The sequence below is a fragment of the Anguilla anguilla genome, chromosome 2 (assembly GCF_013347855.1).
Source record: "Anguilla anguilla isolate fAngAng1 chromosome 2, fAngAng1.pri, whole genome shotgun sequence".
Taxonomy (NCBI): Eukaryota; Metazoa; Chordata; class Actinopteri; order Anguilliformes; family Anguillidae; genus Anguilla; species Anguilla anguilla.
This window is the reverse complement of record NC_049202.1, coordinates 75,526,277-75,538,096: the sequence shown is the minus strand read 5'-3', so window position 1 is coordinate 75,538,096 and position 11,820 is coordinate 75,526,277. Positions and strand designations below refer to the sequence as shown.

The 11,820-nt window shown below is 48.6% G+C and overlaps 1 protein-coding gene across 2 annotated transcripts in view; it reads right to left on the bottom strand.

Annotated features, from left to right (window-relative positions):
- Nucleotides 1–3,113: 3,113 nt before the first annotated feature.
- Nucleotides 3,114–11,820, bottom strand: part of LOC118219906 (proton channel OTOP3-like) — a 12,838-nt gene continuing 4,131 nt past the window's right edge. Inside the window, exons 2-7 of one of the 2 annotated variants that reach the window (XM_035403398.1) lie at nt 10,996–11,132; nt 9,092–9,150; nt 7,603–7,745; nt 5,365–6,062; nt 4,277–4,447; nt 3,114–3,432 (exon numbers count right to left, since the gene is read on the bottom strand). In XM_035403398.1, the coding sequence (XP_035259289.1) occupies nt 3,262–3,432; nt 4,277–4,447; nt 5,365–6,062; nt 7,603–7,745; nt 9,092–9,150; nt 10,996–11,132 (1,379 nt within the window). In that variant the 3' untranslated portion in view covers nt 3,114–3,261. Of the gene's footprint in view, nt 3,433–4,276; nt 4,448–5,364; nt 6,063–7,602; nt 7,746–9,091; nt 9,151–9,564; nt 9,702–10,995; nt 11,133–11,820 lie in introns of both variants that reach the window. The other variant, XM_035403399.1, reaches the window with a different exon arrangement.

Genomic DNA, 11,820 nt, shown 5'->3' with positions numbered 1-11,820 from the left:
ATCCTCCTGTTTAAGCTGTGAGGTAACCATGAATCATGTTTCTCAGAGTTGGTCTAACAATGTCAATGTGTGAGAGATTCATTTTTTTAATAAAACAAATTCTCTGCTTTGTATAAGTGAATATTTGTTCTCCTTGAAATACGATATAGAATATATTATAAAATAAATGATTTGAAAGTGCAAGTAATAGAGATTTGTTGACAGTTTCCTTTAAAATGATGCAGAATATTCGTGGAAATTTTCATTTAGATGTGGATGGGGTTGGACAGACATCAGAATTTATTTTCATTAGATTTTTCGCTTGAGGTGCTGGACTTTAAATTCTTATGAGAAATCCAAGCTGCTGCTGGAAGTGGTGTTGGTGGGCCTGCAGGGGGTGCTGTTTCCTCTGGGCTGAGTATGGAAGCCAATGTCCGACTGCAGTGACAATGTGTTAAAAATATACATTGCAAAGAAAAGCATGAGCAAACCAAACAAAACAGGACACTCAAAAAAGAAAAAAAAGATCATAAACTTGTAGACATTTGCAACAAAACAAGACACCTGAGAAAACGAAGTAGACCAACAAAACACTGCCCTTACTGATAATCAGAGTATTTGCTTGTTTCCAATACACATTCTGTTCTGATAAAGGCATAGCACGAGTGGTCATGGGTCACATGAGCAGTATCTGTCTGAGTGAGATTTTAAATGCACCAATCCGCACTGTGGATCGTAGTTGAGTATTCTAGTCAGAAAGAGCTGACTGTGTGGTATCAGGACTTCATACTGTGGTCTAACTTGACAGAAGCATCCTCCTTATTACATTACAGTAACACAGCACACAGTCTTATCCAGAGCGCCTTAAGGCTAATCTATGCTTTGTTGACAAACTGTTTTGTGACAGAGTGTCTGCTGGCAGAACTTTGTCGAACGACGATTTGCATTTACAGTTCAGCGACAGTGCGCGTTGGTGCTATAGCAACCAGACGCCAAGCTCAGCAGTGGTTAGTTTACATTCCACAGGCTAAAGAATAATCGTAGAAGTTAGGATATTTTCTCACCTCTTCTGCCAGCTTATCAAACCGGTCAAATTTGCTAGCTAGCTACGTAAACAAACGTCTTCATTCATGGAAACAAGTGGTAGTAAACTAGCATTGTTCCCATGGCAGCCTTCTTTCTTCTTCAGCCAACCAATCACAGCTGCCCGACACTTCTGACGGGTGTCTGCAACCTTACAAAAATCAGCACGCAACACCCGCCGCGGACCTTTAAAAGTGTCGGTTTGACATTAAAACTGTCAAACTTGCGTCATTATTGTCCAGAAACCGCGTTGAACGATCCTCTGTCGCCGAAGCATAAGTTAGCCGTTGCGCTGTATGAGAACAGAAGCGCATCCACCTGAGATTACATGAGCTACAGAGCCAGACCAGGCTAACAGTGACCTGAGTGGAGTTAGCTGGCTCCATCTGTCAGTTCCCTCTCTAATGGTTAAGGGTAAGATTTGGGTGGAGTTAGCTGGCTCCATCTGTCAGTTCCCTCTCTAATGGTTAAGGGTAAGATTTGGGTGGAGTTAGCTGGCTCCATCTGTCAGTTCCCTCTCTAATGGTTAAGGGTAAGATTTGGGTGGAGTTAGCTGGCTCCATCTGTCAGTTCCCTCTCTAATGGTTAAGGGTAAGATTTGGGTGGAGTTAGCTGGCTCCATCTGTCAGTTCCCTCTCTAATGGTTAAGGGTAAGATTTGGGTGGAGTTAGCTGGCTCCATCTGTCAGTTCCCTCTCTAATGGTTAAGGGTAAGATTTGGGTGGAGTTAGCTGGCTCCATCTGTCAGTTCCCTCTCTAATGGTTAAGGGTAAGATTTGGGTGGAGTTAGCTGGCTCCATCTGTCAGTTCCCTCTCTAATGTTTAAGGGTAAGATTTGGGTGGAGTTAGCTGGCTCCATCTGTCAGTTCCTTCTCTAATGGTTAAGGGTAAGATTTGGGTAGAGTTAGCTGGCTCTAGGTTAATTTTCTTTCAAATGATTAAAGGTAAGATTTGGGTGGAGTTAGCTGGCCCTAGGTTAATTCTCCTTCTAATGGTTATGGTTAGGATTTGGGTGGAGTTAGCTGGCCCTAGGTTAATTCTCTTTCTAATGGTTATGGTTAGGATTTGGGTGGAGTTAGCTGGCCCTAGGTTAATTCTCTTTCTAATGGTTAAGGGTAAGATTTGGGTGGAGTTAGCTGGCTCTAGTTTCATTCTCTTTCTAATGGTTATGGTTAGGATTTGGGTGGAGTTAGCTGGCCCCAGGAAAGCATGGCTGCCGTGCATCGTCCAATCAGGCACAAGCCAGTGGTGGTAGGTGACGTACCCACCCTTAAGTGAAAGTTCCTATTTATTTTCACAGTCATTGCACATCATGCAGTGCTTCTGCCACCATGGTAACAGCACTGTCATTAGTAAGGTATTGCTCAGTCCCATGATCCTTCAGACCTTGGAAAGATCAAAGGTCAGATTAAAGAAAGGGGATTGAATGGGCCTCAGGACGCCTAGCACCTCCCCCTCTTCGCACCTGCACTTCCAGAACACGTCTCCTGTCTGTTCTGGCCCCACGATGGTGGAATGACCTCCCTGTGGAGGTCAGAACAGCTGAGACACTGACCCATTTCAAACGACGACTGAAGACTCACCTCTTCAGGCTGCACTTCTCCCCATCCCTCCCTTCCCCCCTGTAAATGACTAAACTTAGGGTTGTAACTAGGCAGCTGTTTCGTAGGTGACTTAGGTGCATTAACTGTCTTAACGACTACTTGTATTTTTTCCATAGATTGCGTTGTTGCCGTTCTCGTTGTTAGTGTTAATCAGTTTAACCATCAGGGTCCAAGTTGAACTATGCGGTTGTTCCCTGCACTTGGACCGGTACTTCTCTCTAGGGGTTTCGTCATACTTGTTCCTGGTTATGGTTATACACTTTGTTGTACGTCGCTCTGGATAAGAGCGTCCGCCAAATGCCTGTAATGTAATGTAATGAATGGTGATGTTCGTCATCAGCACACAGGAGGGCCCCCACAGTCATCAGCACACAGGAGGGCCACTGTGAGTTCCAGTTCTCTCAAACTGCTGTGGCCACTAACTCATGACTTCATTGCAAACGTCAGTTAAGAAGGGAATTGATTGGCTGGTTGAATGAGAGCAGAGGCTGGTGTGGAATCCCGAGCCGGATGGGGCCGGATGGGGCTGGATGGGGCTGGATTGGGCCGGATGGGGCCGGATGGGGCTGGGGCGGATTGGGTCGGGGCGGGGCGGGTCAGGCGGTGAGGAGCAGCTCCATCAGGGCTCCTACAGAGTGCATCCGGTAGAACACCCCCAGCGGCTGGCCCAGGTTCACCAGGATGAACCAGGCCGTGAATCCGAAGAACTGCTTTCCCAGGCCGTTCTCAAACTGGGGGTGCGCGCCGAAGGCTGGGATCACCCACAGCTGTCGGGGGAGGAGGGGGGGGGGGGGCTCATCGTCAAACAACCTTATTTCTGTTACATGCTGCGTTTCACATTCATTTTCTGCTGTCTGCTGCTAGTTTCTCTCATTTTGGGATGTTTGGGACGTTTCAAATTTTAATTGAATTTGAATTTAAATATTTTAATTTAAATATTTAATTATAATTAAATATTTCACTTTTAATTCAGGTGTGTGCTTTCAGCACACGCTCTTGTATGCTGCTTGCAGAGCTCACAATGTTTACATGCGATCCCATCCTAGGGCTGGATTCTGAAGCACTTCTGCTATGTGCCTTGCTTTAGGGCACAACAGCAGTGCCCCACCTTAGAACCAGGCTCATGTTTAAAGCGCCCAGGGACACTAATGTTCTCAGACATAACAGCCAGTACAATTTTCTTATGTAATGTCGGCAGACTTGGGTGAAAATTCAATATGCAAATAAATATAATTACTATGGAAATGCTCTGGTAAAGAAATGAGACAGCCAGTTTTGTGAGCTGTAGGGTGTGTGGGTTGGTTGCTGGCTGTTTTAGGATATCTCCCAGAAACGTTTTGTCTCTAATAACACGGCCTGTAGACCTGGTTCAAGCCGAATGCTACCGGAGTTTCTCTGTTTTAAGAGCCATTGTGATCGCCAGGAGGGTGGGCTGAAGTGGTGAGACCTCACAGAACTCCATAAATATGGCGTGTTGGAATGGCTGCTTCAGACATGATCTGGCCACCCCCCAGTGATTTTTGGGGTCTTGATCACCACCTCAGCCCAGTCCTCTCTGTACTGAAGGTTTTTAGTAGCATGTAAACTGCCTCTCTCTCAGGCAATACCCACCATTATATTGGACAGAATGAGGAAAGCACAGATCTCCTTTTTGACTCGTCTGGTCCAGGGTTTCCTGCCACTCTCTGTTCCATCCACAGAGGGCGCTCTTGCTGCTTTGTCTGGCTCTAACAGAGTGAGTCCCCCTGGCAGTTCCTCCACAGCCTTGCTGAAGTTTTTCTTCTGTGGTGAGAGAGAGGAGAGGGTCAGGCAAGCTCAGATGAAAGAGTGGCCTTAAAAATCACCAGGGGCTCTTTCTAATTGCTTAGTTCATACCTCTGTGCTTCCTTTCCTTGCGTCCTTTCCTTACTACTTTAGCTCCACCCAATAGAGGGAGGTGAGGAAAGGATGCGAGGAAGGAGGAATCCAGAAAATGTGCATTAGGCAAATAGAACATCCCTGTTCAGTTAAGCGTTAGTTTGAAGCCACGTCAATTACAGATGTGGCAGATGGGGAGAGGTGTATCCACAGGCTGATCGTTTATACGTCACATGTTCTGCAAAAAAATACTTCTGCAATGGGTGCACTCATGTTTCAAGCATCCTTTGAGAGTCTCCTAGCTCCTTGCTTGTAGCTGCTTCAGGGAGCATTTAATGGTTTGGAATGGCCTTATAGATAGTGGACTTAGACTGATTTCTGGGTCAGGCGAGGACCGAGGACAAATAAAATAAGCGATTTTATTTATCGCTTTTATCTTTTTTCCTGAATCCTTTTAAGATTTCCTCATCAGTAAATGGCCAAAATGAGCAAGAAGCACTGCATTGTGTTTGTTCTGAAAGGAAGATCCTTCAGTCTATGACCCAAGCTCCCAGAATCCCAGAGTTTTCAGATAATGTGACCCCTGTCAATACCCATCATCAACCCTCTGGATGGTCTCTCAACTGATTTGATGGCATCCAAACCCTTAAAGATGAAAAAAGATTGCAGTGTGTGGGCAAGTTTGTGCTGGAGCAGTCCAGCTAAGGTATGGCTGTAAGATGGTGCTGTTTGTTTGCTTTGTTAAAGACGTGTGACGCTTTGGGTCTCCATCCACAGCCTGGACTTGGCTGCTGGAGCAGAACCGTGCTCACGAGAAAAACCCCCCCTACGGGGGAACTGACCTTGGTACTGGGGGTGGAGCTGTGGGCGGAGCCTATGCCATGGTGGCCGTTGAGGCCGTCGATGATGAAGACGTTCTGCAGGATGAGCTCCAGCAGGCTGAGAAGAGAGTAGGCCAGGTCCAGGTTTCCCATCATGCCCTGGGGCCCCACGGCCAGCGCGGCGACCAGCGAAAAGTAGGAGAGGGCGAGCTGGCCCAGAGCGGCCCCCAGCAGCAGCAGCACGTCCAGGCTGCGGGCGGGGTTATGCCCCGGCTCCCAGCCGCCCTTCCTCCGGCCCTGACCCCGCCTCTCCAGCGCCTGCACCAGCGTGCCCGCCAGCGACGCCAGCACCATGAGGGGCACCAGCACCAGGTGGTACCCGTAGAACAGCAGGAAGGCCGCCCTGCGCTGCTCCCGCTGCCCCACCCACACCTGGTACAGGACGAACAGGACCACGCCCACCAGCAGGACCACGCCCCCTGCCAGCGGCCCCACCCGCACCCCGCTCCTGCGCACCATGCGCAGGGTGAACCTGCGGGCCGGGGGCTCGGGGTGGCGGGGGTCCGTCCTGCGCCCCACGTTCTTCCACATGACGTAAAGCAAGCAGCTGGCCATCAGGTAGTACTCCATGTTGAAGGGGTACAGAACCTCAAAGCCCTTCCGGAACACCAGGCACAGCACATAGGCCCCACACTGACACAGCGTTCCGTTACCCGGCTCTGAAACCCAAACCAGAGAGGAGGAGGAGGAGGAGGAGGAGAGGGAGGGGAGAGAGGAAGAGGAGGAGGAGGAGAGGGAGGGGAGAGAGGAAGAGGAGGAGGAGGAGTAGGAGGAGAGGGAGGGGAGAGAGGAGGAGGAGAGGGAGGGGAGAGAGGAAGAGGAGGAGGAGTAGGAGGAGAGGGAGGGGAGAGAGGAAGAGGAGGAGGAGGAGGAGAGGGAGGGGAGAGAGGAAGATGAAGAGGAGGAGAGGGAGGGGAGAGAGGAGAGGGAGGGGAGGGGAAGAGGAGGAGGAAGAGAGCGAGGGGAGAGAGGAAGAGGAGGAGTAGGAGGAGAGGGAGGGGAGAGAGGAGGAGGAGAGGGAGGGGAGAGAGGAAGAGGAGGAGGAGAGGGAGGGGAGAGAGGAAGATGAGGAGGAGGAGAGGGAGGGGAGAGAGGAAGAGGAGGAGGAGAGGGAGGGGAGAGAGGAAGAGGAGGAGGAGAGGAAGGGGAGAGAGGAAGAGGAGGAGGAAGAGAGGGAGGGGAGAGAGGAAGATGAGGAGGAGGAGAGGGAGGGGAGAGAGGAGAGGGAGGGGAGGGGAAGAGGAGGAGGAAGAGAGCGAGGGGAGAGAGGAAGAGGAGGAGGAGGAGTAGGAGGAGAGGGAGGGGAGAGAGGAGGAGGAGAGGGAGGGGAGAGAGGAAGAGGAGGAGGAGAGGGAGGGGAGAGAGGAAGATGAGGAGGAGGAGAGGGAGGGGAGAGAGGAAGAGGAGGAGGAGAGGGAGGGGAGAGAGGAAGAGGAGGAGGAGAGGGAGGGGAGAGAGGAAGAAGAGGAGGAGAGGGAGGGGAGAGAGGAGAGGGAGGGGAGGGGAAGAGGAGGAGGAGAGGGAGGGGGAGAGGAAGAGGAGGAGGAGAGGGAGGAGAGAGGGGCAGCAGGAGGAGAAAGGAGAGGAGATGGGGTAAAATCTGCATCAGCATGTTTGCAACACACAAGACCAGGGCTTTATAAATAAAGTTTGATTGATTGATTGATTGATTGACCATGTTTCAGTAGCCTTCAGTGGTCTGGACCCGTTTTTAAAAAGCGCTGGTCTGGGAACAGTTCTGGGTGACGTATTCTAAAGCTCATCCATCGTGAGGTAAAATAAAAGCTGGTGGTAGATCGGGGCCCATATTCGTGAAGCATTTCGGAGTCAGAGTGCTGGTCTGAGTAAGGCTGGGACATGAGCAGGGAAAAGGGGTGATGGATCAGTTGTCCTACACTGTGTTTTGGGGGAGGGAGGGGTTAGTGTTTTGGGGGTGGGTTGGGGTTAGTGTTTTGGGGGGGTGGGGGGTTAGTGTTTTGGGGGGGTGTGGGGTTAATGTTTTGGGGGGGGTCAGGGCTGTACCGAAGCTCTCTGTGTTTTTGGGGGGGGTGGGGGGGTCAGGGCTGTACCGAAGCTCTCGGTGTTTTGGTAGGGGGGGGGGGTTAGTGTTTTGGGGGGGTGTGGGGTTAGTGTTTTGGGGGGGGGGTCAGGGCTGTACCGAAGCTCTCGGTGTTTCGGGGGGCGGGGGCAGGGCTGTACCGAAGCTCTCGGTGTCGTAGGTCTCGTCCTCATGCACCCCGGCTATCTCGCGCTCCAGCTCGATCTCCATGTGCACCGTGTCCTCGGTCACAGCGTTCAGCCACAGCAGGACATCCGCACAGAGAGTGAGAATCAGCCCGGACCTGCACACACACACACACACACATACACACACACACTGTAACATCTTACTCTAACCCTACCCCTAACCCTAACCCTAACCCTAACCCTAAGTCCTAACCATAAAACAGCCTCTTGAACTTGTGGGGACCAGCAGAAGGTCCCCACCTTGCGTAATTTTCCTCATCTTTCTATCCTTGTGGGGACATTTGGTTCTCACAAAGATGGTAATACATGTCCACACACACACATACAATGCTGTGCAAAAGTCTTAGGCACCTGTAAACAAATGCTGTACAGCTAAGATGCTTTCAAAAATAATGAAATGAAAGGTTATAAATATCGAAAAAATAATATAAAGACCAGTAAATAGTTAAAAACTAAATAAAATCAATGTTTGGTGTGACCACCCTTCGACTATAAAACTACATCAATTCTCTCAGGTACACTGTCCTGCAGATTTATAAGAAAATCGGCTGGTAGGTTGTTCCAAGCATCTTGCCACAGTTCTTCTGCAGATGTTGGCTGTTTCGCTTGCTTCTGGCTCTCCAGGTAATCCAAGAGACCCTTGATCAAGTTTTTATCTGAAAAGTAGCCTATTACTTAAAATATTACTTTACAAAATACAAAAATGCACCTGTAAAATTTCAGTTTTTGGAAAATTCATGTTTAGAAATCTCAAATCTGCTCTTTTCTACTAACACACTAATGCAGAAAACAAAAAATAAACATTAAGACCAAATATATACTATATATTATATTTAAAAATCTAGACTTTTGCACAGTATTGTATATATACACATACACATGCACACACACACACGCGCACACACACATGCACACACACACACATACACATACACATGCACACACACACACACACACACACACATGCATATATATATATACACACACGTATACACAAACACACACATATACACACACACGTATACACAAACACACATGTATACACAAATACACACACACACACACACACGTATACACAAATACACACACACGCACACACACACACACACACACACACACACACACACACACACACACACACACACACACACACACACACACACACACACACACACACATATATATACACGAACGCACGCGCGAGCGCACAGCAATACACATACATACACACATACACACACACACACGCACACACGCACACAAACACGCACACATACACATACACGCACACACAGTCAGTATAGTCACATGCTTTACTCTACATTCTCACTTTATATAAATTTGGCATTCATCCACCCCAAATATTCAGGGATCAAGTCACACCCATCATGGACATTGGAACCAGAACCACAGAACCAGCCTACAGGTAAAACAGAAGCACCTGGTCTGGATCTTGTGCTTTTGAATGCAATCCTTAGAGTGAGCCCAGAGTAGGTATGTCTGCGCAAGAAATCAAGAGACAGCACGTCAGATAATGCATTCCCATCCACTAGTTGCATCACATTACATTACATCCTATAGATCTCATTAAATTACATCCTATAGATTACATCACATTACATCCTATAGATCACATTACATTACATCCTATAGATTACATCACATTAAATTACATCCTATAGATTACATCACATTACATTATTTCCATTATTCACAGGAGCACACAGACTGAACTACAGTGTCTAATTGTATGAAGCAGGTTAATAGGTTACGAGCCGATTGGTGCATTTACCACACATGCAAACAAGAAGCACGAGAATCAATAGTCCAATCAGCATAATCAAACATCCTGACAAACACACTGAACTGCCCCATGTGCTCACTGTGGGAAGTAAAGGTGGTTGCCATAGTAACCTGTAGAGCCAGGAAGGGGCACTCGATAAATGGGGACATGATTTTAGTGGCGGGTTTGCACCCCACCATCATGGCGCTGAACCCCATCCTGAAGACATGCAGAATGACACTGAAGCCTGCAAGCACCATGAGGACCACTGGGGGGCAGAAAACATAAAAGCAGTTAGATCATACCACCAGGGCTGTTATTGGGGGCGGGGGGGCATTAAAGCCATTAGCTCATACCACCAGGGCTGTTATTGGGGGCGGGGGGGCATTAAAGCCATTAGCTCATACCACCAGGGCTGTTATTGGGGGCGGGGGGGCATTAAGGCCATTAGCTCATACCACCAGGGCTGTTATTGGGGGCGGGGGGGCATTAAAGCCATTAGCTCATACCACCAAGGCTGTTATTGGGGGGGGGGGGGGGCATTAAAGCCATTAGCTCATACCACCAGGGCTGTTATTGGGGGCGGGGGGGCATTAAGGCCATTAGCTCATACCACCAGGGCTGTTATTGGGGGGGGGGCATTAAAGCCATTAGCTCATACCACCAAGGCTGTTATTGGGGGGGGGGGCATTAAAGCCATTAGCTCATACCACCAAGGCTGTTATTGGGGGGGGGGGGGCATTAAAGCCATTAGCTCATACCACCAAGGCTGTTATTGGGGGGGGGGGGCATTAAAGCCATTAGCTCATACCACCAAGGCTGTTATTGGGGGGGGGGGGGCATTAAAGCCATTAGATCATACCACCAAGGCTGTTATTGGGGGGGGGGGCATTAAAGCCATTAGCTCATACCACCAAGGCTGTTATTGGGGGGGGGGGGCATTAAAGCCATTAGCTCATACCACCAAGGCTGTTATTGGGGGGGGGGGGCATTAAAGCCATTAGCTCATACCACCAAGGCTGTTATTGGGGGGGGGGGGGGGGGGCATTAAAGCCATTAGCTCATACCACCAAGGCTGTTATTGGGGGGGGGGGCATTAAAGCCATTAGATCATACCACCAAGGCCATTATTCAGGGGGTGGGGACCATTAAATCAATTAGCTCATACCAATGGGACCATTATGAACCATTCATTAAAACAGTTAGTTCATACTCGCAAGACCATTATGGGTGAAATTATTAATTAAAACAATAGAAACATTAGAACTAAGAGACAGCACATCAGATGAGGCTTTATCATCCTGTACATTACCCTCCTGTGCATTACATCACATTACATTCCGTCCGTCCAGAGCTATTCAGTGGAGCACACAGACTGAACTACAGTGTCTAGTTGTATTAAGCAGATTAATAGGTTACAAGCTGAATGGTGCATTTACCACACATCCAAACAAGAAGCACGAGAATCGATCAATCAATCAAACATCCTGACAAACAGACTGAACCGCGTCAGAGCGCATGTCCCACAGTCACAGTCACATGCTCAGTGTTGCCATAGTAACCTGTAGAGCCAGGAAAGGGCCCTCGATAATGGGGGCCAGGATTTTAGTGGCGGGTTTGCACCCCACCATCATGGCGTTGTACCACATCCTGAAGATGTGCAGGAGGACACTGAAGCCTGCAAGCACCATGAGGACCACTGGGGGGCAGAAAGAACATGAAGCAATTAGCTTGTACCACCAGGGCCATTATGGGGGAGACCATTAAGGCAATTAGCTCATACCACCAGGGTCATTACGGGGGACCATTTATTAATATATTTAGTTCATACCACCAAGACTATTATGGGTCCAGCCATTCCCAAGTAATCTAACTGTGTGGTGACAGGGGGGCGCCCTACATCATGAAGCTTGTGCTGATAGTGAGTGAATGTGTGCAGCCGGAAAGCCAGCTAGTCCTTCTGACAACTTGCCATTGTGCTACAAAATGCATTTACAACTATGGTGGACTGCCGAAAAAGGTTTAAGCTGTGACAAAAGTATTTGAAGAGCTTGAAAAAGCAGGTCTCAATTAGAGGCTTCATTTTCTTGTTTATGAAGTGGAGGTCTGCTCAAAGGTGGGGTCCTAGACAAAGTTACGGCCCCTCTGGAGGGCATATGAGCTCGCTGAAAATACGAGTTTAGTGTCCTTATTATTTCTTCTTATTCCACATCAACATGCTGTACGCAACTCGTTCAACAGCTTTTCAGCAAGTTTGACCTGTAGTTCAACTAGTTCCTTGTGCTTTTGGTGCAAATAGCGCAGATATTTTTTTAGACGTTCACGATTTCACATTGGATAATTTTCCACTGATTAAGATGTTGGGAATGTGAACAGCACACTTGCAG